The sequence below is a fragment of the Bradysia coprophila genome, unplaced genomic scaffold, assembly GCF_014529535.1.
Source record: "Bradysia coprophila strain Holo2 unplaced genomic scaffold, BU_Bcop_v1 contig_339, whole genome shotgun sequence".
NCBI classification, from domain to species: domain Eukaryota; kingdom Metazoa; phylum Arthropoda; class Insecta; order Diptera; family Sciaridae; genus Bradysia; species Bradysia coprophila.
In genome coordinates, this window is record NW_023503598.1 from 116986 (window position 1) to 144458 (window position 27473).

General features: G+C 38.4%; 6 protein-coding genes across 9 annotated transcripts in view; 3 read left to right on the top strand and 3 right to left on the bottom strand.

Moving 5' to 3' along the window:
• Window positions 1–1266: 1266 nt before the first annotated feature.
• LOC119079847 (esterase B1-like) lies at window positions 1267–3766 on the top strand. Its single transcript, XM_037187914.1, has 5 exons — window positions 1267–1483; window positions 1607–1774; window positions 2274–3125; window positions 3191–3445; window positions 3515–3766. Exons 1-5 carry the CDS (start codon window positions 1346–1348, stop codon window positions 3734–3736), a joined length of 1635 nt encoding a protein of 544 aa, XP_037043809.1. The 5' UTR covers window positions 1267–1345; the 3' UTR covers window positions 3737–3766.
• Window positions 3767–3794: 28 nt separating this feature from the next.
• Window positions 3795–5197, bottom strand: LOC119079848. Its single transcript, XM_037187915.1, has 2 exons — window positions 5080–5197; window positions 3795–5021 (listed from the first exon to the last, which is right to left on the bottom strand). The coding sequence occupies exons 1-2, from the start codon at window positions 5086–5088 to the stop codon at window positions 3912–3914; spliced, it is 1119 nt and encodes a 372-aa protein (XP_037043810.1). The 5' UTR covers window positions 5089–5197; the 3' UTR covers window positions 3795–3911.
• A 4909-nt stretch (window positions 5198–10106) lies between these two features.
• LOC119079824 (esterase B1-like) lies at window positions 10107–12400 on the top strand. The gene is made up of 4 exons (XM_037187888.1): window positions 10107–10229; window positions 10908–11759; window positions 11825–12079; window positions 12149–12400. Exons 1-4 carry the CDS (start codon window positions 10107–10109, stop codon window positions 12368–12370), a joined length of 1452 nt encoding a protein of 483 aa, XP_037043783.1. The 3' UTR covers window positions 12371–12400.
• Window positions 12401–12428: 28 nt separating this feature from the next.
• LOC119079849 lies at window positions 12429–13831 on the bottom strand. The gene is made up of 2 exons (XM_037187916.1): window positions 13714–13831; window positions 12429–13655 (listed from the first exon to the last, which is right to left on the bottom strand). The coding sequence occupies exons 1-2, from the start codon at window positions 13720–13722 to the stop codon at window positions 12546–12548; spliced, it is 1119 nt and encodes a 372-aa protein (XP_037043811.1). The 5' UTR covers window positions 13723–13831; the 3' UTR covers window positions 12429–12545.
• A 5786-nt stretch (window positions 13832–19617) lies between these two features.
• LOC119079825 (esterase B1-like) lies at window positions 19618–21057 on the top strand. The gene is made up of 3 exons (XM_037187889.1): window positions 19618–20427; window positions 20488–20742; window positions 20806–21057. Exons 1-3 carry the CDS (start codon window positions 19618–19620, stop codon window positions 21025–21027), a joined length of 1287 nt encoding a protein of 428 aa, XP_037043784.1. The 3' UTR covers window positions 21028–21057.
• A 3571-nt stretch (window positions 21058–24628) lies between these two features.
• The window catches only part of LOC119079828 (protein ECT2), a 62748-nt gene continuing 59903 nt past the window's right edge, over window positions 24629–27473 (bottom strand). For all 4 annotated transcript variants that reach the window (XM_037187892.1, XM_037187894.1, XM_037187893.1 and 1 more), the window contains one exon: window positions 24629–24976. In XM_037187892.1, the coding sequence (XP_037043787.1) occupies window positions 24848–24976 (129 nt within the window). In that variant the 3' untranslated portion in view covers window positions 24629–24847. The remainder of the gene's footprint in view (window positions 24977–27473) is intronic.

Genomic DNA, 27473 nt, shown 5'->3' on the forward strand with positions numbered 1-27473 from the left:
ATTCACAATTTAATGGTGAAATTTATGACGAGAAACGGATCGATCTTGGGGTACCACAAGAATCAAAGCTAGCAGCACTGTCGTTTTTGATATACATAAATGATAAAGCTCCCTGCGATTTTTGCATCTCATATTGTTTGCCGACGATAACTCTATTGTATTACGTTTGGCTGTGTACAAACAATAGTATTTTACGTGCTTTCGTTTTCCCTAGGGTCGAAAGTGGCTTATTACACACCTAATGAAAGCAAGAAAATTGCTTTAGGTGTCAAAAGCATGTAGAATCCTCGTTATGTAATAGTAGATTATTCACCTCTGTCCACATATTTATTTAGACACTTGGGCAGTTATTGCATGAGCCGAAGGCGAATGTTATAACCCCAAGTGTCTAAATAAACATTTGGACAGAGGTGAATACGCTATTTTATCTACCGACGGCGAAATAATAGCACTTTTTCACTGCTATTATTTCACCCATGTAGATAAATAACTATACATAACCGAGTTATGATGGATTTTACTTTACTAGGGAGGTAATGTGGCATTTCTCTCACTAGGGAAAATCCTTTACCTCGATCATCGTAAAGTAAAATAGCATACTTCACACGGGAAATAATTTGATATCTCGTATCTCGATGAGTAAAAGGATCCGAGGGCTTCCAGCTTCAAATTACTTCCCTGGTATAGTAATCTACTATTACAAGGTGAGGGGGTCGAAAGTAGTGCCCGAAACATGAATAGTACGGTTTTCGACGCATGTAGCATGTAAATTAAAATTAAACTAAATACCGTTATCTTAACCTTGTCTGCTAAAGCTTCAGAGTTCACACAAAGGTTTTACAACCCAAACTGGGAAAACTTTTGCAACTATGAAATGCAGCACTTACTGTAACAAAGTGTCAGCTGTCCCGAAATTCGATTATAAAAAGGCAATTGCGTGAATTTCGATAAACGTTTAGATTTTATTTGAAGCAAGAATGTCTTGAAGAGGTGTCCTCAGACCTCAGACTCATATTCCTTGATCTGTTCGCTTTGAGCAATTGAAAAAATCAGATTTACACATAGAAGTAGACTACATGCTTCGGAGACGAGCGTGAGGGAATTTGCAATTTTTCTCTTGATTTCGCCCCGTTGCATGTTTTGTACCTGTTTCGTATACCCAACCATTGATTTCGCCTAATTGAACAAATGAACGAACATCATTGAATATTACTGTCGCACCGTATGCATAAATGTTTCATAAACGTGACTATTCAGATAAGCCGAGGTGTTGTGTATAGATAATCTACCTACATTCGAGAATTGACATTCAAGCTGTGCGTAGCGTATCTATAGTATAAAGAAAATGACTGAATTCGATATCGTAGAAATTGAATTTGGAAAAGTTCGCGGAATTAAAATGGTTTCTGCACTCCGAACGTCATACACTGCATTCCTAGGTGTTCCTTATGCCAAGGCACCAGTTGGTGAATTACGGTTCAAGGTCAGTAATCGATTCGTTTGTTACTTATTGTCTCGTTAAATGGTTTAAAGTTCGATACAAATAATCTTGCGATTAGATAAAGAACGAATTTGTTTGTTGTCATGACTTTCGAAACGTTAACAGAATCCGACGCCGATAGAGAAATGGGAAAACGTTTACGATGCAACAAAAGAGAAAATTGGTAGCTATGGTGAAAATTTCTATACGAAGAGCATTGCCGGGTCGGAGGACTGTTTGCACATGAACGTTTTTACGAAACATTTAAAACCCAAGAAGCTGCAACCAGTCATGGTAATTAACCCTGGGGAGACAAAAAAAACTATCCGAATTCTTGTCCATCCACACATTTCAATTCCATTACAGTTAGAGGTGAAATTTCAGCACGAATTTGCGTCAGCTGATCCAGAAAAACATTTAAAACTGTTTATCTACCTAGGTGAAATAATAGCAGTGAAAAAGTGTTATTATTTCCCAGTCGGTAGATAAAATAGCGTATTCACCTCTGTCCAAATGTTTATTTAGACACTTGGGGTTATACCATTCGCCTTCGGCTCATGCAATAACTCCCCAAATGTCTAAATAAACATGTGAACAGAGGTGAATAATCTACTATTATACGGTTAATGCTCCTACACGCGCATGCTGACGCTGAAGTAAATGCATGCTGAAATTTCACTGCCTCTCACTGTAGGAAAATTCCAAAAATCTAATTTCTTTGGCCTGTCTTACTACGTCTCCCTAGTAAAATTCGATTTCTTTAAGTGGCCACAATTAAAATGCTAAAATTCAGGTGTACATTCACGGTGGTGCGTTCGTCACAAATTCAAATACCATGGACTTACTCAGTCCGGATTATCTGCTCATGGCTGATGTGGTAATTGTGACCATCAATTATCGGCTTGGAGCTTTAGGTTTCCTGTCTCTACAAGATGAATCCCTAAACGTACCCGGCAACGCTGCGATGAAAGATCAGGTAATGGCAATGCGATTTGTGCAGAAAAACATACAAAGTTTCGGCGGAGATGCAAACAATTGCTGCCTGTTTGGACATAGTGCCGGCGGTGCTTCGGTCAGTTGGCATTGTGTATCGGAAATGTCGAAAGGGTTGTTTCAGAAGGCCATCATAATGAGCGGATGTGTTTTGAATAAATTTTGTTTCACGCCGAAAGGGGATTGGGCTTTTCGATTAGCGAAAAAACTAGGCTACGAGGGAGACAATGACGACAAAGGAATTTTAGAGTTTCTGCGTCAAGCAGATCCGGTGAAAATTGTGGAAGTTCAGGAAACGCTGTTGTTGCCCGAAGAGAAGGGGAAAATTTCCAACTGTTTTGCGCCTCACGCTGAGCCTTACGTTAACAATGAAACATTCAATACCGAATTGCCGATCGATCTGGTGAGGAAGGCTTGGAGCAATGAAATTGATATTCTACTCGGCGTTACTTCCGACGAAGGTCTTATGGTCTTGGAGTATTTGAACAAATCGCCAATGATGCTGAAAATGGTAAAGCTGGAAAATATGGTTCCGTCAGAGCTTTCAATACCTGACAATGATCCCATACGAGTTCTTTTGGCAGAAAAACTGAAACAAACTTACTATCCGTTGGGAACCGATCCTACTGAAGATTTTATGGCCTACGGTCAGGTATGTGCGCAGTGAGTACAACGCAAGCCGTCGATGAATTGGAACTGAATTTATTCCCACTTCAGATGAGAGGCGAACAAACTCTTACCCACGGAATGCAACGGATCATACAGAGTCGTCAACACTCCGGCAAAGGTGGAAAAACGTTTTACTATCGGTTTGCAGTCGATTCACCAACGCAAAATCATTATCGCAATGCGCACATCGGATTGGGTGTGAAGGGTGTGTGCCATGCCGACGAATTGAGCTATTTGTTTAAGCAAATTTACGTTGATGTACCCGGAAGCAACTCAATGGAATTCACCGCAATCACCAGATTTGTATGTCAGAAATTGCTGTCGGTTTTGATCAACCGGAACTGATGAACTTTGTGTGTTTTCATCCAAAAGGTTTCAATGTTCACATCGTTTGCTGCTACCGGAAATCCGAACGACAACATTTTGAATGCAACTATGAACAAGGTGCAATGGCATCCAGTTGACACATTGGATCCACCGTTCCAATGTTTGAACATTGAAGCAGACGACGTAAAATTCGAAATGTTCCCGCATTCTGAGAGACTAAATGTGTGGGATTGGGTATATGGTGAGACCAAAACTCCACTTTATTGAACATTAAAAAAATGTGTCCCGACCAATGAACGTGCGCTGGATAAAAACATCGTTTTGATTATCAATCTTATTCATCTAAATTTTATTAATTTGACTGTTCGGTTGTCGACATATTGCACTTCAGTGTCGAGATATTTGACCTTCACTCAACAATTTTAACAATTTATCTTACTCACTAAGAAGTAATTAACAATTCTTCCAAACATGGCATTTGACTTTTAAGGTAGAGGACATCGATGGCATATACTCGTCTTGGAGCCCCAAGGTAGAGTATTCTCAATTGAGGTAACATTTTCCATGGAAAACGATAACAATTGAAAAAGCTCATAAAAGTTAATTCCCGTAAGTTCTCCCGTTTCGACAGAGCATAAAAAATTGGAAAAGGATCGATGGCCATAAAGAGCAGTGCCACCTTTTCTAACAACGGTGATGCTTGCAGAAGCTCAATGATCTGATTGTAATTTTCAAAGGTCAGGACAACTTCCAATCTTCTCAACTTCGGCAGGCTCGGCTGATTTAACACTACGAGTGAGGAATTGCACTTCTTCGTGTCTTTTAGACCTTCCACTTCCTTGCCGATTGCCTCCACGAGCTTGCTGCGGTCGGAAAACAGATCAAACAAATTCACAATTCTAGAGCAACTGACAGTGTCGTTGTCATTTTTCGACCACACCAAATCGAATCTCAAGTGTCGGAAGAAAAATAAATTACCATCGAGAAATGTAGTCGGAACAGTCGTATCCACGATTTTCAATTCGGTCAATGAATCACATTTAAGATGCCGATATGTACGTGGATCACATAGAATAATAGAAAGTACCCTCAGCCGTTGAAAGATCGATCCCAATGGCACTTTGAGGTTTTCTATACTTTTCATACCGTCAATTTCGAGTAGCCTTAACGTGACGTCACCGCAATACTTTGCTACCAAATTCACAACGAATTCATTCGTCTCGTCTAGTTTAAGTGATACGAGACGGGATCCGAAATTCTTTAAAATAATTTCGCAATCCTGCTGACGATACAATGTGCAATAGTCTCGGTAATGGTGATAGTATTGACAGGTGTGCCACCTAATAAAAGATTTGTCACTCGTAATTTGGATCTCCTTTGGGAATAAGCGCTGGGTTATCTGCTTGAAGTGTTTACAGGTGTCTGCCAGAGAGCCGAGATCCATCAGAGTCAGACAGCTGCTTGAAAATATTTCGAGGAGACAATGAACATTTAAGTCGAGGAAATGCGTCCCAGTTTTGTTCGTCATTTCAATTGGCAACGTGGCGTCCGTCTAAAATACAGAATTTGTCACCTTTAGTATCGTATTGATGAAAGATAAAAGACCTGACCTGATACATGTTTGGTGAAGCTGGTGATTCAATTGGGAAATCAGTTTCTTGATGCACGTTCAGGACAATTTTTTGTAATTTTGCCGATTTTGTCACTAATTGCTTACAACCACTCTCTTCAGAGTTCACACAACAAATATGGCCGTCGTCGCGTCGGCTTCCGTCAAAGTAAAGTGGGTTTAATGCAAAATCTGCGAAAGTGACCTGCGGCACAAGCTTATGTCATATAACTTGGCGCGGCTAAAAACTAACTCGATTTGAAATTTTTAATAGATTCTATTGATCAAAAATGTGGCCAAACATATAGTCAAAGACTATTTTTACTTGTCTTCTGTTGGAATATGTGCTTGATATAATTCTATTCTGAGATCACAAGGTCTTCGTGGCCTTAATTAAGAGAAACATGTTGTAAGTCACTTTTCAGTGAACAGCTGGAAGGCAAAGTTGTGTTTTGTTGGAGGTCCGGATATTTTTATATTCGAAATATCCTGAAATCAGTCCACAACATCCAACATTTTCTTGAATTTTCGCACATTTTTCCAAATTTTCCCTTGAATATTTTTTGTGAAAACTACAGTTTGTTCAAAAATGAAATGCACAGTTTTTAGTATTTCGAGACAGTTGAAAATTTCAATCTGTCAGATAGTAATGGATGCGTTTAATTAACCGGCGCATTAACAGATTTGAAATTTGAATGGTTTTTTCCACAGCTACAGATTTTTGCATGTTAAGTTTCTTACGTTTTTTGCAAATAGCATTTTAATAGTAGGAATTAAATTTAGATTTCGTCAGAAGAATTTGCGAACGGAAAAATGTAAATTTATTTTTAGTCTGAGTATTGTTCTACATCTATAATTAGATCGTGTCTTTATTCAAAGAAATCGATGGTGTTGTACAGCGGCTAACTGTTCAACTTCAATTAGCAGCAAAAAATCATCACGGAAAAAAATTCAATTATTCGAAGCAAATTTAATGTTGAAAATTTGGTTCGAATATTTAAATATTTGTCACAAATATTTATGAGAAATAAATTCAAAATTATTTGTGACAAATATTTTAAATGTGACAAACACGGTGCACCTCATCTCACCTTGGGTCACCTCGGTTCACCTTGGTGCACCACGCTACACCTCGGTGCACCTCTGTTCACCTTGGTGCACCACGCTACACCTCGGTGCACCACGCTACACCTCGGTGCACCACGCTACACCTCGGTGCACCACGCTACACCTCGGTGCACCACGCTACACCTCGGTGCACCACGCTACACCTCGGTGCACCACGGTTCTCCTCGGTGTACCATGGTTCACCTAGGTGTACTAAGGATCACCTCGGTGCATCACTGCCTCCGATGGTCGAAGGGGCAAAGTCTCCGATGGTCTTTTTCAAAATCGAACACCAGGTCTCTGATTGCGCTTTTTAAAAGCGACATCCAAAGAATAAAGAAGGCTGGCCTACGAAGTGTCTGGCAAAGCGTGATTTAAAAACGGCACACGAAGTTGCAGCCGCTAAAACCTACTTGGGCGAAAGCTGACCATCAGCCAGGTACCGTCACCTTAAAGACAGTTGCAGCATCGTTTGTCCTGTTTTAGTTTTGAAGTTTTAAATTGTTGTACTCTTAAAAGAATTAAGTAATGTAAGTAGAGTGAAGCTATAATCAGATATCACTTTTGAAATTTCTTAGTGCAGTCATAGATTCACTAACTTTAAATTTAAACATAAAATCAACATTGCTTAGAAAGTGGTAGACTAAGTTTTTTGTGTTTCAATTGAATTCCACAGACAATGTCAGTCAACCTCTTTAATTCACGCCGAAATTGTGCCTAAAATTTGAATTTTAAGTGAACGATTTGATGAAAAAGTGAACCGAAAAGTACATTTCAACGCTTTCTTGTATGAAAATGACGCTACGTTAGAAAGACTTCCGCACTTCCAATTTTGAATTTCGACCGCACTTACGGCGCGAATTTACCCCAAGCGACGCATGTGCAATTTTAATGAAAGTATTTATATTGGTTTAAAAATTGCACATAGCGCAATTACGAATGCCAAATGTGAACCCTTTTTTATCACCGTGTCCATATATGCAATGCCTGAAACATCCCACACATAACCATCAACTACTTTGCTGTTAACAGAAACTCTCTAAGTGCTATTTTCCCAAGATATTTTACTTTTGCTAAAATCCAATAAGGCCGCAGACAGCTATTTTGTTTAAAGCTGTATAGTTTGGGGAGGTCACGCAGATCGTCATTTTCTTAGATACGCGGGAACACACCTTTTTCATACAAGCAAATTCACCAAAATTGAATTTGTATGGCGTGGTGAATTTTTTGTATGAAACGTGGTGTGTAACCCGCGTATCTGCATCTGCATGACCTCTCCCAAAAGTAAACAGCCTTGATTTTGTTAGGAGACAAATTCCCAAAAAGCTCGCAGCAAATATTTTGAGATTTGGACACAAAACCACTTTGTGTTCAATTCCCAAAAAACGAGTCGGAGCAGATCTTTTTCGGTCTGGACACAAAGCCACTTCGTGTTTAATTCCTAAAATGCGAGTCGCAGCAGATATTTTGAGGTTTGAACACAAAGATACTTTGTGTATAATTTCCAAAAAGTGACTCGCAGAAAACAGACACACAAGAAGAGACACTATAAATGTTATTTTTGATTTGGACCCATCAATTTTACCTTTTTAGCCACACTTCAGCTCTTCATAGACCTTTTTAGCCACACTTCCCCTCTTCATAAAGGCAATACTTATATGTGCAGAGAGATGGTCTTAAATCTTGCAGGAGGCGGGTTCAAAAAATTTTGTTCTGGGCTAAGTTCACGGACATAGATATTGGCAAAAACGTCCTGAGGTGGCGTCCTGTTCACAGGCCAGATCAAGGGCACTAACTCACGAGTCGTTCTTTCAATTTCTATAAGCTTTTTTGTACAGATAGTACATATAGGCATTATAAATTCATTACAAGTGTAGCCTTTAAATGGCAGAAGATATTTTGAAAAACCCTAAAGCACTTAGGCGGCCCGGAAAGACGGACTCTAATATGTCCACTTTAATATGGGGTCTCACCATTGCCATAACCATTGGAATGACCTATCAGGAAAAAAAACTTTTTAAAATCGGTTGCGTTTCACTCAAGTTATCGTGGTCTTCGTGACAGACATTCAGACATTTTTTTATTGTTTATTAGTCACATATAACAATTAATTTGATTTGAATACATATGGGGTGGAACGAATACGTGCACCTAAGTCTCCACTCGGCCTGTTGTGCGTGCCCCTTTTTCGTCAAAATGGACCTGCTGATTAAAAAGGAATCCGAACCACTGTCAAACGGAAGTCTCATTATCCTTACGTCAATAGGCACATTTGGATTAGAAAGATTAGAAATCTGGTATGCGTGTCATGTTTATGTGACATTACAGATGGCACTGTTCGTTACAATTGTGTATTGTCACTCATGCGAAATCGCTTCTTAAAGTTTTCTACGACATTATTGCGGTTTAAGCAGTCTGTTGGCATAGCTGCTGCGTTAACTAATCACACTTTGAAAAACCATATGAGCAAGTTTACTCTGACAGTATAACTCAGGACCCATATGTTATGAGTCCGAATCTCTACCGATTGAGCTATCTGGATCGGTCGTCATGGCAAAATAGGCAAAATCATCTCTATATGAGGAGATACCAAGTTAACGTTACAATTTTTTCTTGATTGTATTTTTCACATGACTATAATCAGTACAACCCGGCCGAAGGCCGGGTAACAGTGCTAGTGACAAATAATTTTGAATTTATTTCTAATAAATAATTTAAATATTTGTTGCAAATTTATAAAATATGTGTCACAAATAATTTAAATATTTGTCACAATAAATTTGGAATTTATTTGTCACAAATATTTAAAATATTTATAACAAATAATTTAAAATTATTTTATATTTTATATATTTGTCACAAATAAATTGCGAATTTATTTGTTACAAATATTTACATATTTGTGCCAAATATTTATATATTTGTAGAAAATAATTGTTGACAAATTTTTTTTCCCTGATGCTTATTCGTGTTTCCCCACTTCAAGTGCCGATAAAACTTCTTGTAAAATTTTTTTTTAATGTATGAAGCAGACGGTCTCTCTACAGATTTGAGTATTCAAAGACCATCGATTTGTTTGAATAGAAACACGATCTAAGAGAAATCATAGATGTAGAACAATACTCAGACTCAAAATAAATTTACATTTTTCCGTCCGCGAATTCTTCCTACGAAATCTAAGTTTCCTACTATTAATAATGCTATCTGCAAAAAATGTAAGAAACTTAACATGCAAAAATATGTAGCTGTGGAAAAAATCATTCAAATTTCAAATCTTTTAATGCGCCGGGTAATTAAACGCATCCTTTACTATCTGACAGATTGCAATTTTGAAATGTCTCGAAATACTAAAAACTGTGCATTTCATTTTTGAACAAACTGTAAGAAAAATTAAGGAAAATCTAGAAAATGTGGTGAAATGATAATAGTTCTGTCTATCGGGACGAAATCATAGAAGGTAAATTTTCGAGTTGTCGACCTTCCACCTATTTTGACCTCTCCCAAAAAACTTTTCACAGTCGGCAAACTTTGACGACTCACGCAGGAGACTTTTCCGACCAACGTTTTCCGGATTTTATTTTTTCCTGTTGCATTGAACTCCACTTAGTAGAACAGGTCTGATACAGCTAGGAAAAATGTCAGACGTTTTATGGTAGAGGTCAAAGTAGGTGGGAGGCCGAAAACTCGAAAATTTAGCTTCTATGATTTGTCGCAAGTTGTAAATGAATTTTTCAAAAATTACAAAAACGATTTTTGACATCTAGGGACGATAACAATTTTTTGTGGGCTACACCAGTCTCGATCATTTATCCATCGCACACTCCTAATGCTTGAAAAACTAGTGTAAAACTAAAGATATGCGAAGATGACGGCTGGGACGCGCGCCATTTCGACGGATGGAGGTAACATATAACGAATGAAATGTCAAAAATTGGTAGCTATGGTGAAAATTTCTATACGAAGAGCATTGTCGGGTCGGAGGACTGTTTGCACATGAACGTTTTTACGAAGCATTTAAAACCCGAGAAGCTGCAACCAGTTATGGTAATTAACCCTGGGGAGACAAAAAAAACTATCCGAATTCTTGTCCATCCACACATTTCAATTCCATTACAGTTAGAGGTGAAATTTCAGCACGAATTTGCGTCAGCTGATCCAGAAAAACATTTAAAACTGTTTATCTACCTAGGTGAAATAATAGCAGTGAAAAAATGTTATTATTTCCCAGTCGGTAGATAAAATAGCGTATTCACCTCTGTCCAAATGTTTATTTAGACACTTGGGGTTATAACATTCGCCTTCGGCTCATGCAATAACTCCCCAAGTGTCTAATATATATTACACACTTGTCACGAAGAAGTCGAGGCTTGCCGAGACTGATAGTGACAAGTGTGTACTCTATTTTATCACATTAACGAAAACGAGACAACAACATAGAACTGAAGTGTAATCTTTGAATTAAACTTCTAGGTAAGTAATTTTGACATCCGAACACTGCGCGTATGTGATAAATAAACATGTGGACAGAGGTGAATAATCTACTATTATACGGTTAATGCTCCTACACGCGCATGCTGACGCTGAAGTAAATTCATGCTGAAATTTCACTGCCTCTCACTGTAAGAAAATTCCAAAAATCTAATTCCTTTGCCCTGTCTTACTACGTCTCCCTAGTAAAATTCGATTTCTTTAAGTGGCCACAATTAAAATGCTAAAATTCAGGTGTACATTCACGGTGGTGCGTTCGTCACAAATTCAAATACCATGGACTTACTCAGTCCGGATTATCTGCTAATGGCTGATGTGGTAATTGTGACCATCAATTATCGGCTCGGAGCATTAGGTTTCCTGTCGCTACAAGACGAATCCCTTAACGTACCCGGAAACGCTGCGATGAAAGATCAGGTAATGGCAATGCGATTTGTGCAGAAAAACATACAAAGTTTCGGCGGAGATGCAAACAATTGCTGCCTGTTTGGACATAGTGCCGGCGGTGCTTCGGTCAGTTGGCATTGTGTATCGGAAATGTCGAAAGGGTTGTTTCAGAAGGCCATCATAATGAGCGGATGTGTTTTGAATAAATTTTGTTTCACGCCGAAAGGGGATTGGGCTTTTCGATTAGCGAAAAAACTCGGCTACGAGGGAGACAATGACGACAAAGGAATTTTAGAGTTTCTGCGTCAAGCAGATCCGGTGAAAATTGTGGAAGTTCAGGAAACGCTGTTGTTGCCCGAAGAGAAAGGGAAAATTTCCAACTGTTTTGCGCCTCACGCTGAGCCTTACGTTAACAATGAAACATTCAATACCGAATTGCCGATCGATCTGGTGAGGAAGGCTTGGAGCAATGAAATTGATATTCTACTCGGCGTTACTTCCGACGAAGGTCTTATGGTCTTGGAGTATTTGAACAAATCGCCAATGATGCTGAAAATGGTAAAACTGGAAAATATGGTTCCGTCAGAGCTTTCAATACCTGACAATGATCCCATACGAGTTCTTTTGGCAGAAAAACTGAAACAAACTTACTATCCGCTGGGAACCGATCCTACTGAAGATTTTATGGCCTACGGTCAGGTATGTGCGTAGTGAGTACAACGCAAGCCGTCGATGAATTGGAACTGAATTTATTCCCACTTCAGATGAGAGTCGAACAAACTCTTACCCACGGAATGCAACGGATCATACAGAGTCGTCAACACTCCGGCAAAGGTGGAAAAACGTTTTACTATCGGTTTGCAGTCGATTCACCAACGCAAAATCATTATCGCAATGCGCACATCGGATTGGGAGTGAAGGGTGTGTGCCATGCCGACGAATTGAGCTATTTGTTTAAGCAAATTTACGTTGATGTACCCGGAAGCAACTCAATGGAATTCACCGCAATCACCAGATTTGTATGTCAGAAATTGCTGTCGGTTTTGATCAACCGGAACTGATGAACTTTGTGTGTTTTCATCCAAAAGGTTTCAATGTTCACATCGTTTGCTGCTACCGGAAATCCGAACGACAACATTTTGAATGCAACTATGAACAAGGTGCAATGGCATCCAGTTGACACATTGGATCCACCGTTCAAATGTTTGAACATTGAAGCAGACGACGTAAAATTCGAAATGTTCCCGCATTCTGAGAGACTAAATGTGTGGGATTGGGTGTTTGGTGAGACCAAAACTCCACTTTATTGAACATTAAAAAAATGTGTCCCGACCAATGAACGTGCGCTGGATAAAAACATCGTTTTGATTATCAATCTTATTCATCTAAATTTTATTAATTTGACTGTTCGGTTGTCGACATATTGCACTTCAGTGTCGAGATATTTGACCTTCACTCAACAATTTTAGCAATTTATCTTACTCACTAAGAAGTAATTAACAATTCTTCCAAACATGGCATTTGACTTTTAAGGTAGAGGACATCGATGGCATATACTCGTCTTGGAGCCCCAAGGTAGAGTATTCTCAATTGAGGTAACATTTTCCATGGAAAACGATAACAATTGAAAAAGCTCATAAAAGTTAATTCCCGTAAGTTCTCCCGTTTCGACAGAGCATAAAAAATTGGAAAAGGATCGATGGCCATAAAGAGCAGTGCCACCTTTTCTAACAACGGTGATGCTTGCAGAAGTTCAATGATCTGATTGTAATTTTCAAAGGTCAGGACAACTTCCAATCTTCTCAACTTCGGCAGGCTCGGCTGATTTAACACTACGAGTGAGGAATTGCACTTCTTCGTGTCTTTTAGACCTTCCACTTCCTTGCCGATTGCCTCCACGAGCTTGCTGCGGTCGGAAAACAGATCAAACAAATTCACAATTCTAGAGCAACTGACAGTGTCGTTGTCATTTTTCGACCACACCAAATCGAATCTCAAGTGTCGGAAGAAAAATAAATTACCATCGAGAAATGTAGTCGGAACAGTCGTATCCACGATTTTCAATTCGGTCAATGAATCACATTTAAGATGCCGATATGTACCTGGATCACATAGAATAATAGAAAGTACCCTCAGCCGTTGAAAGATCGATCCCAATGGCACTTTGAGGTTTTCTATACTTTTCATACCGTCAATTTCGAGTAGCCTTAACGTGACGTCACCGCAATACTTTGCTACCAAATTCACAACGAATTCATTCGTCTCGTCTAGTTTAAGTGATACGAGACGGGATCCGAAATTCTTTAAAATAATTTCGCAATCCTGCTGACGATACAATGTGCAATAGTCTCGGTAATGGTGATAGTATTGACAGGTGTGCCACCTAATAAAAGATTTGTCACTCGTAATTTGGATCTCCTTTGGGAATAAGCGCTGGGTTATCTCCTTGAAGTGTTTACAGGTGTCTGCCAGAGAGCCGAGATCGATCAGAGTCAGACAGCTGCTCGAAAATATTTCGAGGAGACAATGAACATTTAAGTCGAGGAAATGCGTCCCAGTTTTGTTCGTCATTTCAATTGGCAACGTGGCGTCCGTCTAAAATACAGAATTTGTCACCTTTAGTATCGTATTGATGAAAGATAAAAGACCTGACCTGATACATGTTTGGTGAAGCTGGTGATTCAATTGGGAAATCAGTTTCTTGATGCACGTTCAGGACAATTTTTTGTAATTTTGCCGATTTTGTCACTAATTGCTTACAACCACTCTCTTCAGAGTTCACACAACAAATATGGCCATCTGAGCGTCGTCGCGTCGGCTTCCGTCAAAGTAAAGTGGGTTTAATGAAAAATCTGCGAAAGTGACCTGCGGCACAAGCTTATGTCATATAACTTGGCGCGGCTAAAAACTAACTCGATTTGAAATTTTTAATAGATTCTATTGATCAAAAATGTGGCCAAACATATAGTCAAAGACTATTTTTACTTGTCTTCTGTTGGAATATGTGCTTGATATAATTCTATTCTAAGATCACAAGGTCTTCGTGGCCTTAATTAAGAGAAACATGTTGTAAGTCACTTTTCAATGAACAGCTGGAAGGCAAAGTTGTGTTTTGTTGGAGGTCCGGATATTTTTATATTCGAAATATCCTGAAATCAGTCCACAACATCCAACATTTTCTTGAATTTTCGCACATTTTTCCAAATTTTCCCTTGAATATTTTTTGTGAAAACTACAGTTTGTTCAAAAATGAAATGCACAGTTTTTAGTATTTCGAGACAGTTGAAAATTTCAATCTGTCAGATAGTAAAGGATGCGTTTAATTAACCGGCGCATTAACAGATTTGAAATTTGAATGGTTTTTTCCACAGCTACAGATTTTTGCATGTTAAGTTTCTTACGTTTTTTGCAAATAGCATTTTAATAGTAGGAATTAAATTTAGATTTCGTCAGAAGAATTTGCGAACGGAAAAATGTAAATTTATTTTTAGTCTGAGTATTGTTCTACATCTATAATTTCTCTTAGATCGTGTCTTTATTCAAAGAAATCGATGGTGTTGTACAGCGGCTAACTGTTCAACTTCAATTAGCAGCAAAAAATCATCACGGAAAAAAATTCAATTATTCGAAGCAAATTTAATGTTGAAAATTTGGTTCGAATATTTAAATATTTGTCACAAATATTTATGAGAAATAAATTCAAAATTATTTGTGACAAATATTTTAAATTATTTGTCACAATTTTTTTTAAATATTTATCTATAATATAAAACACAAACACGGTGCACCTCATCTCACCTTGGGTCACCTCGGTGCACCACGCTACACCTCGGTGCACCACGCTACACCTCGGTGCACCACGCTACACCTCGGTGCACCACGCTACACCTCGGTGCACCACGCTACACCTCGGTGCATCACTGCCTCCGATGGTCGAAGGGGCAAAGTCTCCGATGGTCTTTTTCAAAATCGAACACCAGGTCTCTGATTGCGCTTTTTAAAAGCGACATCCAAAGAATAAAGAAGGCTGGCCTACGAAGTGTCTGGCAAAGCGTGATTTAAAAACGGCACACGAAGTTGCAGCCGCTAAAACCTACTTGGGCGAAAGCTGACCATCAGCCAGGTACCGTCACCTTAAAGACAGTTGCAGCATCGTTTGTCCTGTTTTAGTTTTGAAGTTTTAAATTGTTGTACTCTTAAAAGAATTAAGTAATGTAGAGTGAAGCTATAATCAGATATCACTTTTGAAATTTCTTAGTGCAGTCATAGATTCACTAACTTTAAATTTAAACATAAAATCAACATTGCTTGGAAAGTGGTAGACTAAGTTTTTTGTGTTTTAATTGAATTCCACAGACAATGTCAGTCAACCTCTTTAATTCACGCCGAAATTGTGCCTAAAATTTGAATTTTAAGTGAACGATTTGATGAAAAAGTGAACCGAAAAGTACATTTCAACGCTTTCTTGTAAGAAAATGACGCTACGTTAGAAAGACTTCCGCACTTCCAATTTTGAATTTCGACCGCACTTACGGCGTGAATTTACCCCAAGCGACGCATGTGCAATTTTAATGAAAGTAAACAAAAGTAAACAGCCTTGATTTTGTTAGGAGACAAATTCCCAAAAAGCTCGCAGCAAATATTTTGAGATTTGGACACAAAACCACTTTGTGTTCAATTCCCAAAAAACGAGTCGGAGCAGATCTTTTTCGGTCTGGACACAAAGCCACTTCGTGTTTAATTCCTAAAATGCGAGTCGCAGCAGATATTTTGAGGTTTGAACACAAAGATACTTTGTGTATAATTTCCAAAAAGTGACTCGCAGAAAACAGACACACAAGAAGAGACACTATAAATGTTATTTTTGATTTGGACCCATCAATTTTACCTTTTTAGCCACACTTCAGCTCTTCATAGACCTTTTTAGCCACACTTCCCTCTTCATAAAGGCAATACTTATATGTGCAGAGAGATGGTCTTAAATCTTGCAGGAGGCGGGTTCAAAAAATTTTGTTCTGGGCTAAGTTCACGGACATAGATATTGGCAAAAACGTCCTGAGGTGGCGTCCTGTTCACAGGCCAGATCAAGGGCACTAACTCACGAGTCGTTCTTTCAATTTCTATAAGCTTTTTTGTACAGATAGTACAGATAGGCATTATAAATTCATTACAAGTGTAGCCTTTAAATGGCAGAAGATATTTTGAAAAACCCTAAAGCACTTAGGCGGCCCGGAAAGACGGACTCTAATATGTCCATTTTAATATGGGGTCTCACCATTGCCATAACCATTGGAATGACCTATCAGGAAAAAAAACTTTTTAAAATCGGTTGCGTTTCACTCAAGTTATCGTGGTCTTCGTGACAGACATTCAGACATTTTTTTATTGTTTATTAGTCACATATAACAATTAATTTGATTTGAATACATATGGGGTGGAACGAATACGTGCACCTAAGTCTCCACTCGGCCTGTTGTGCGTGCCCCTTTTTCGTCAAAATGGACCTGCTGATTAAAAAGGAATCCGAACCACTGTCAAACGGAAGTCTCATTATCCTTACGTCAATAGGCACATTTGGATTAGAAAGATTAGAAATCTGGCATGCGTGTCATGTTTATGTGACATTACAGATGGCACTGTTCGTTACAATTGTGTATTGTCACTCATGCGAAATCGCTTCTTAAAGTTTTCTACGACATTATTGCGGTTTAAGCAGTCTGTTGGCATAGCTGCTGCGTTAACTAATCACACTTTGAAAAACCATATGAGCAAGTTTACTCTGACAGTATAACTCAGGGCCCATATGTTATGAGTCCGAATCTCTACCGATTGAGCTATCTGGATCGGTCGTCATGGCAAAATAGGCAAAATCATCTCTATATGAGGAGATACCAAGTTAACGTTACAATTTTTTCTTGATTGTATTTTTCACATGACTATAATCAGTACAACCCGGCCGAAGGCCGGGTAACAGTGCTAGTGACAAATAATTTTGAATTTATTTCTAATAAATAATTTAAATATTTGTTGCAAATTTATAAAATATGTGTCACAAATAATTTAAATATTTGTCACAATAAATTTGGAATTTATTTGTCACAAATATTTAAAATATTTATAACAAATAATTTAAAATTATTTTATATTTTATATATTTGTCACAAATAAATTGCGAATTTATTTGTTACAAATATTTACATATTTGTGCCAAATATTTATATATTTGTAGAAAATAATTGTTGACAAATTTTTTTTCCCTGATGCTTATTCGTGTTTCCCCACTTCAAGTGCCGATAAAACTTCTTGTAAAATTTTTTTTTAATGTATGAAGCAGACGGTCTCTCTACAGATTTGAGTATTCAAAGACCATCGATTTGTTTGAATAGAAACACGATCTAAGAGAAATCATAGATGTAGAACAATACTCAGACTCAAAATAAATTTACATTTTTCCGTCCGCGAATTCTTCCTACGAAATCTAAGTTTCCTACTATTAATAATGCTATCTGCAAAAAATGTAAGAAACTTAACATGCAAAAATATGTAGCTGTGGAAAAAATCATTCAAATTTCAAATCTTTTAATGCGCCGGGTAATTAAACGCATCCTTTACTATCTGACAGATTGCAATTTTGAAATGTCTCGAAATACTAAAAACTGTGCATTTCATTTTTGAACAAACTGTAAGAAAAATTAAGGAAAATCTAGAAAATGTGGTGAAATGATAATAGTTCTGTCTATCGGGACGAAATCATAGAAGGTAAATTTTCGAGTTGACGACCTTCCACCTATTTTGACCTCTCCCAAAAAACTTTTCACAGTCGGCAAACCAACGTTTTCCGGATTTTATTTTTTCCTGTTGCATTGAACTCCACTTAGTAGAACAGGTCTGATACAGCTAGGAAAAATGTCAGACGTTTTATGGTAGAGGTCAAAGTACCTACATCGAGTCGGTCCAGAAGCGCTTTGTGATCTATGCGCTTAGACGCACGGTTCGAAGGAATCGTAGATATGAGCTTCCACCTTACGACGAACGACGGAAAATCCTGGGTTTGGAACGACTTTCCGAAAGACGTAGGAATGCCCGAGTGATGTTCATGTACGACGTGCTTACTGGTAGGGTTCGTGCACCGTTGCTGGTTGAACTCTTTGATTCGTATCGCAATAGGCCGATCCACACATACAGCTTTCGCCGAACGAACGTCTTTCGTCCTCCTTCGCATAGAACCAGCTACGGGTATAATGAACCAGTCGCAGCGACGTGTAGGGAGTTCGAGAGGTTTGCCGACGTGTTCAACGAGAGTGCTTCTCGTGAGATTTTTCGTCGCAGGATAAAACTTGCATCACAGTGATGTCGCAAGTTATTGTTGTTTTTGTCAGTTAGATTCAATGTTGCTTTTTAACAATTTTTGTAATCGTTTGACGAATAAATGTTTTCAAATCAAAATCAAATCAAAAGTAGGTGGGAGGCCGAAAACTCGAAAATTTAGCTTCTATGATTTGTCGCAAGTTGTAAATGAATTTTTCAAAAATTACAAAAACGATTTTTGACATCTAGGGACGATAACAATTTTTTGTGGGCTACACCAGTCTCGAACATTTATCCATCGCACACTCCTAATGCTTGAAAAACTAGTGTAAAACTAAAGATATGCGAAGATGACGGCTGGGACGCGCGCCATTTCGACGGATGGAGGTAGGATATAACGAATGAAATGTCAAAAATTGGTAGCTATGGTGAAAATTTCTATACGAAGAGCATTGTCGGGTCGGAGGACTGTTTGCACATGAACGTTTTTACGAAGCATTTAAAACCCGAGAAGCTGCAACCAGTCATGGTAATTAACCCTGGGGAGACAAAAAAAACTATCCGAATTCTTGTCCATCCACACATTTCAATTCCATTACAGTTAGAGGTGAAATTTCAGCACGAATTTGCGTCAGCTGATCCAGAAAAACATTTAAAACTGTTTATCTACCTAGGTGAAATAATAGCAGTGAAAAAGTGTTATTATTTCCCAGTCGGTAGATAAAATAGCGTATTCACCTCTGTCCAAATGTTTATTTAGACACTTGGGGTTATAACATTCGCCTTCGGCTCATGCAATAACTCCCCAAGTGTCTAATATATATTACACACTTGTCACGAAGAAGTCGAGGCTTGCCGAGACTGATAGTGACAAGTGTGTACTCTATTTTATCACATTAACGAAAACGAGACAACAACATAGAACTGAAGTGTAATCTTTGAATTAAACTTCTAGGTAAGTAATTTTGACATCCGAACACTGCGCGTATGTGATAAATAAACATGTGAACAGAGGTGAATAATCTACTATTATACGGTTAATGCTCCTACACGCGCATGCTGATGCTGAAGTAAATGCATGCTGAAATTTCACTGCCTCTCACTGTAAGAAAATTCCAAAAATCTAATTTCTTTGGCCTGTCTTACTACGTCTCCCTAGTAAAATTCGATTTCTTTAAGTGGCCACAATTAAAATGCTAAAATTCAGGTGTACATTCACGGTGGTGCGTTCGTCACAAATTCAAATACCATGGACTTACTCAGTCCGGATTATCTGCTAATGGCTGATGTGGTAATTGTGACCATCAATTATCGGCTCGGAGCATTAGGTTTCCTGTCGCTACAAGACGAATCCCTTAACGTACCCGGCAACGCTGCGATGAAAGATCAGGTAATGGCAATGCGATTTGTGCAGAAAAACATCAAAAGTTTCGGCGGAGATGCAAACAATTGCTGCCTGTTTGGACATAGTGCCGGCGGTGCTTCGGTCAGTTGGCATTGTGTATCGGAAATGTCGAAAGGATTGTTTCAGAAGGCCATCATAATGAGCGGATGTGTTTTGAATAAATTTTGTTTCACGCCGAAAGGGGATTGGGCTTTTCGATTAGCGAAAAAACTCGGCTACGAGGGAGACAATGAAGACAAAGGAATTTTAGAGTTTCTGCGTCAAGCAGATCCGGTGAAAATTGCGGAAGTTCAGGAAACGCTGTTGTTGCCCGAAGAAAAAGGGAAAATTTCCAACTGTTTTGCGCCTCACGCTGAGCCTTACGTTAACAATGAAACATTCAATACCGAATTGCCGATCGATCTGGTGAGGAAGGCTTGGAGCAATGAAATTGATATTCTACTCGGCGTTACTTCCGACGAAGGTCTTATGGTCTTGGAGTATTTGAACAAATCGCCAATGATGCTGAAAATGGTAAAGCTGGAAAATATGGTTCCGTCAGAGCTTTCAATACCTGACAATGAACCCATACGAGTTCTTTTGGCAGAAAAACTGAAACAAACTTACTATCCGCTGGGAACCGATCCTACTGAAGATTTTATGGCCTACGGTCAGGTATGTGCGCAGTGAGTACAACGCAAGCCGTCGATGGAACAGAATTTATTCCCACTTCAGATGAGAGGCGAACAAACTCTTACCCACGGAATGCAACGGATCATACAGAGTCGTCAACACTCCGGCAAAGGTGGAAAAACGTTTTACTATCGGTTTGTAGTCGATTCACCAACGCAAAATCATTATCGCAATGCGCACATCGGATTGGGTGTGAAGGGTGTGTGCCATGCCGACGAATTGAGCTATTTGTTTAAGCAAATTTACGTTGATGTACCCGGAAGCAACTCAATGGAATTCACCGCAATCACCAGATTTGTATGTCAGAAATTGGTTTTGATCAACCGGAACTGATGAACTTTGTGTGTTTTCATCCAAAAGGTTTCAATGTTCACATCGTTTGCTGCTACCGGAAATCCGAACGACAACATTTTGAATGCAACTATGAACAAGGTGCAATGGCATCCAGTTGACACATTGGATCCACCGTTCAAATGTTTGAACATTGAAGCAGACGACGTAAAATTCGAAATGTTCCCGCATTCTGAGAGACTAAATGTGTGGGATTGGGTGTTTGGTGAGACCAAAACTCCACTTTATTGAACATTAAAAAAATGTGTCCCGACCAATGAACGTGCGCTGGATAAAAACATCGTTTTGATTATCAATCTTATTCATCTAAATTTTATTAATTTGACTGTTCGGTTGTCGACATATTGCACTTCAGTGTCGAGATATTTGACCTTCACTCAACAATTTTAGCAATTTATCTTACTCACTAAGAAGTAATTAACAATTCTTCCAAACATGGCATTTGACTTTTAAGGTAGAGGACATCGATGGCATATACTCGTCTTGGAGCCCCAAGGTAGAGTATTCTCAATTGAGGTAACATTTTCCATGGAAAACGATAACAATTGAAAAAGCTCATAAAAGTTAATTCCCGTAAGTTCTCCCGTTTCGACAGAGCATAAAAAATTGGAAAAGGATCGATGGCCATAAAGAGCAGTGCCACCTTTTCTAACAACGGTGATGCTTGCAGAAGTTCAATGATCTGATTGTAATTTTCAAAGGTCAGGACAACTTCCAATCTTCTCAACTTCGGCAGGCTCGGCTGATTTAACACTACGAGTGAGGAATTGCACTTCTTCGTGTCTTTTAGACCTTCCACTTCCTTGCCGATTGCCTCCACGAGCTTGCTGCGGTCGGAAAACAGATCAAACAAATTCACAATTCTAGAGCAACTGACAGTGTCGTTGTCATTTTTCGACCACACCAAATCGAATCTCAAGTGTCGGAAGAAAAATAAATTACCATCGAGAAATGTAGTCGGAACAGTCGTATCCACGATTTTCAATTCGGTCAATGAATCACATTTAAGATGCCGATATGTACCTGGATCACATAGAATAATAGAAAGTACCCTCAGCCGTTGAAAGATCGATCCCAATGGCACTTTGAGGTTTTCTATACTTTTCATACCGTCAATTTCGAGTAGCCTTAACGTGACGTCACCGCAATACTTTGCTACCAAATTCACAACGAATTCATTCGTCTCGTCTAGTTTAAGTGATACGAGACGGGATCCGAAATTCTTTAAAATAATTTCGCAATCCTGCTGACGATACAATGTGCAATAGTCTCGGTAATGGTGATAGTATTGACAGGTGTGCCACCTAATAAAAGATTTGTCACTCGTAATTTGGATCTCCTTTGGGAATAAGCGCTGGGTTATCTCCTTGAAGTGTTTACAGGTGTCTGCCAGAGAGCCGAGATCGATCAGAGTCAGACAGCTGCTCGAAAATATTTCGAGGAGACAATGAACATTTAAGTCGAGGAAATGCGTCCCAGTTTTGTTCGTCATTTCAATTGGCAACGTGGCGTCCGTCTAAAATACAGAATTTGTCACCTTTAGTATCGTATTGATGAAAGATAAAAGACCTGACCTGATACATGTTTGGTGAAGCTGGTGATTCAATTGGGAAATCAGTTTCTTGATGCACGTTCAGGACAATTTTTGTAATTTTGCCGATTTTGTCACTAATTGCTTACAACCACTCTCTTCAGAGTTCACACAACAAATATGGCCATCTGTGCGTCGTTGCGTCGGCTTCCGTCAAAGTAAAGTGGGTTTAATGCAAAATCTGCGAAAGTGACCTGCGGCACAAGCTTATGTCATATAACTTGGCGCGGCTAAAAACCAACTCGATTTGAAATTTTTAATAGATTCTATTGATCAAAAATGTGGCCAAACATATAGTCAAAGACTATTTTTACTTGTCTTCTGTTGGAATATGTGCTTGATATAATTCTATTCTAGGATCACAAGTTTTTGGTGGCCTTAGTTAAGAGAAAGATGTTGTAAGTCACTTTTCAATGAACAGCTGGAAGGCAAAGTTGTGTTTTGTTGGAGGTCCGGATATTTTTATATTCGAAATATCCTGAAATCAGTCCACAACATCCAACATTTTCTTGAATTTTCGCACATTTTTCCAAATTTTCCCTTGAATATTTTTTGTAAAACTAAGAAAAATTAAGGAAAATCTAGAAAATGTGGTGAAATGATAATAGTTCTGTCTATTGGGACGAAATCATAGAAGCTAAATTTTCGAGTTTTCGACCTTCCACCTATTTTGACCTCTACCAAGAAACTTTTTAGTCGGCGAACTTTGACGACTCACGCTGGAGACTTTTCCGACCAACGTTTTCCGGATTTTATTTTTTTCTGTTGCGTTGGACTCCACTTAGTAGAAAAGGTCTGATACAGCTAGGAAAAATGTCAAAGACGTTTTATGGTAGAGGTCAAAGTAGGTGAAAGGCCGAAAACTCGAAAATTTAGCTTCTATGACTTGTCGCAAGTTGTAAATGAATTTTTCAAAAGTTACAAAAACGATTTTTGACATCTAGGGACGATAACAATTTTTTGTGGGCTACACCAGTCTCGATCATTTATCCATCGCACACTCCTAATGCTTGAAAACTAGTGTAAAACCAAAGATATACGAAGATGACGGCTGGGACGCGCGCCATTACGACGGATGGAGGTAACATATAACGAATGACATGTCAAAAATGGCTGACTGTGATTATGTATTTTTCAATTTGACAGCTGGTCGTATACGGTTCAATTTTTTCATAAATGGCCGACATGTTTCCTCTATCTGTCAAAACGGCGTCCCAGCCGTCATCTTAGTATCTCTCTGTGTAAAACAGGCAAGGCAAAACAAAAACGCTGTTTTGGAGCATTTCCAGTTGAGTCGAGACAACGTTTTTAGACAACTAGAAAGTTAGGAGGTAAACAACCTAAAACTCATTTTTTTCTGTTGGGTCCCAAAACAGTCGGCGTATTTGCCTGTTTCCCGTCGGTTTATGTGCCTTAAATAAACTTATGCCTTAGCAAAATCGTGTACCTCAAATATTTAACTTATTTGAGTGGTTGGTATAAATATAAAATGTTACGTCCGCGTAACATCAGTGTTCCGAAGGGTGTAAGAAACCTCTGTTGAGGCGCTACAATTGTTTTTTCAGTACATCATTCTGGGAGATCTATTTTATGATGAAATAACTTCACTCCGAAAAAAATCCATGAAATGTCATAGTAGTGAAGTTGGTTTCAGTACTTTGATGACGAAGTGTAATAGAATTATAGACAAATCTGTTACATTTCAGGCTTAGTTTCCAAACAACATTTCCAAATTTCACATTCGACTAACGTTTCCCGGCATTCAATAAAAGAATGGATTTTCTGTTTTGGATTTATCAATTTGTATTTATTGTTTATCTTTCCATTTTCATGTGATTTCCATTTTATTTTTATCTAAATTTAATATTTGACAATTTATATATTTACCTACACGAATACAATTAAAATCTAAATTGAAAATAATTTTTTTTTGAATTTAAATTTGAAACTGAACTCAATTTTACTCGGTCGGTTTTTCTTGTTCCACAGTTTGGTTTGTTCCACATGTTCCACAACATTTCGTTTTTCAAATGTCGTCAAATCGGAGAAAAATGTAAAATGGAACTGATTTTCACTTATGAGATGAAATTATCGCGAAACGAGTTGAACAAATAAAACCGATGGATGGGTAAAAACTTACGTTGGGTTCAGTTTAGCCAATTTACATCGAATTTCTTAAACTGACGAAATGTTGAATATATCTCACACACTGTGGTAATTTGTCAGGAATATTTTTCTTAATAATCGAAACGGTGAACTTAAAGTAAAATAATTTTCCTAACAAAAAATTGTTTTCCTTTTTTATGTACGGCAAAATGTTCATGAACTTGTCATTTCTATCTTCTTCTTCTTTCGGCTTAAATTCTAATTATATCTTCGATTCCATTCAAAGACACACCCCGGCGCATTTAACATTTATATTTACAATCAGAAAAACAAAATCCAAACAAACAGTTCCGGTTATAACCGTCTTAACGCCGCCATGGAAAGTGTTGCACTTTTTGATTTTCGTGTCGGCAGCACAGAGTGCGGTGCTACTAAATGATTGCGATGCGACGTCTCTTCGTCTTCATCTGTTTCGCCGACTTCCTGGTTTTTGTTCGTTTTTTTTGGGGTGGAAAGAGAAATAGTTTCGCATCAGAAAAATTGTCAACGAAAACAATCGGATTACATTTGACATCGAACACACAGTTGAATAAAGCACGAAGAAGTCGGTTAGTCGAATCATGCGGCAACGAAAGACGGACGATTGAATGAAAATTCATGGATGATGGATGGCGTGCATATTGTTAGTAGATCACGAAAGAGAATTTGGGATAATTTAGTGTCCGCTAAGGGTTACACGCAGGGCTAATTTAAATTCTGAAAGTTTTTGAAAATTTTGAAAAAAATTCAGAAATTTTTCCGAATTTTTTTCAGAATTGAAAGACTCAAAAATAGGCCCTGGTTCCATGTAACTGACATTAAAATGCCACCTCACCATAGAATGTGAATTATTCGTAATGAAAATAGTCAGTCAAAACGGCTAGCGCCACCTCCCAAAGTACACAGCCTTGTCAAGTAATGACATTAAATGTACGGTATCGTTGCTCTCACGAATCATATTTTCATGGAACATTGTTCAATAGCATAGTCTAGCAACTGGGTTGTCGAACTACGAAAAGAATGTCTTCGACATTCTTCGAAATGAAAGGTCCAACTGTTGCCAGAGGTGCATACGAAAATAATTTTCTGTCTGTAGGTCTGGGTCCGGCTAATGAGATCTTATATGGCAAAATGAATCGTGTTAGAACCAAATGAAATGAGAGAATTTGCATTGAAATTGTATTTAGTGATTCACTTGAGAGCAAAGAAGTAGCAGACTGAACACTAACACTGGCAACACTATTAGCAAAGATCACGATACGTCGACAATATATGGAAAGATGAGAGAGAGAGAGAGAGAGAGAGAGAGAGAGAAATCACGGTGAGCTTGAAAATGTCCATACCTGACATGTCGTGCACACGAAATTTTTTTCTTGATATTAGTAGAGGGCAGCCCCGTGATTAAGAAGCGTCAAATAATATCAAAATCGAGTCTCACCTTTCTCACCTTTGGTGTGTTTCAACATGGCCAAGTAACTTTCCAACGGACTTAAGATAGCCTTGAGTCCGTAAGAAAGTCACTTGGCCATGTTGAAACACACCATGTTTGGTATCGTTGGAAAGGTGAGACTCTAGGCTAACTCAGAAATACAAAATTAGAAGAAAATAAATTGACGCAGCTCCCAAACAAAGAAAAATTCTTTTATCTCAAAATTTTGCCGTCCACTCGATTTTGATATGATTCGAATTCACGGGGCTGCCCTCTACTAATGTCAATAAAAAAATCATGTGCACGATATGTCAGGTATGGACATTTTCTAGCTCACAGTGTAATGTGATGACAATTCGTGATCTTTAATATTCTCAATCTACAGCGCTGCTCAGGTGCCAATAAACGTTTAAAAATTCGTAAACTTAAGTCCGAAATCATCGTTTCGTGTTGTTCTTACGGAGTACAATACCGGTATCAATATTGGCTACCAATACGGGACAGACTCACTAACGAATACCGGTTTGCACGATCATCATTGCCGAACTGGTCATACTGGGAAGTCAGGCGATTCCTGAAGGGCCTTTTGCATTTTTATATGAAAATGGGTCTTTTTCGAATTTTCGCTGGCTTTTTTCCGATTTCCTTGAAGAACCTTTTGATAGCCAGTGCGACACTGACGAGCATCTGTTACCGATTCACTTGTCAGCGAAAAGAAAAATTTAACGAAATGTTAAAGTGCGCAGCGACTCTTGAAGGACACTTATTTTAACGAAGGTGGTATGTGAGGAGGTTACGCCAATCGGCATTTTTTACCTGTATCGAAAAGAACGCATGACGGCTATCGGTAACTCTAACTGCATTTTGGTAAGAAATTTCAACTGAACTGAAATTGAGCTACAATTTTGTATGAAAATTACAGTTCAGTGGATTTATGTGATTTCGGCCCAGCTATTGGCGTTACTTCCTCATCTACGACCTTGATTTCAACAACGATACATCTTGTTACGTACCGGTGGTAATAATTGACGTAGCGACGTAGTCATATATAGTCCAATGCTCACAGATTACAAAGTCTTAATTTCTACTTACAAAAAAACCACTCCGTTTTGCCTCCGTTTACCACGCCCCTTTTCTATTGTTTGAAGTGAAAACGGAGAGAAAACGGCGTGCTCTTTTCGTAAGTGGAAATTAAGACTAATTTGAGATTTGTGAGAAGTGTTGACTCAAGTAAATGTCAATGCTCCTGATATTGGAATTCGGAATGTCAAGCCTGGCTGCATCCTTTCTCCGTTCAGACTTCAATTAGTGACAAAACATTCGAAATGAAAAAAGGCGAATTTCGTTAAACATTAGAAAAAATATAAATTTCCGATTGTATTTCATGCATCGAAAGTGTGAATCATGCACGTGCGCATCACAAATGGAATGATTTTTTAGAGACCACCGAAAGTGTTTCCTCTTCTTTTTCGTTGGTTAAATAAAAATAATTAGAGCGAGATATCGAGGAAG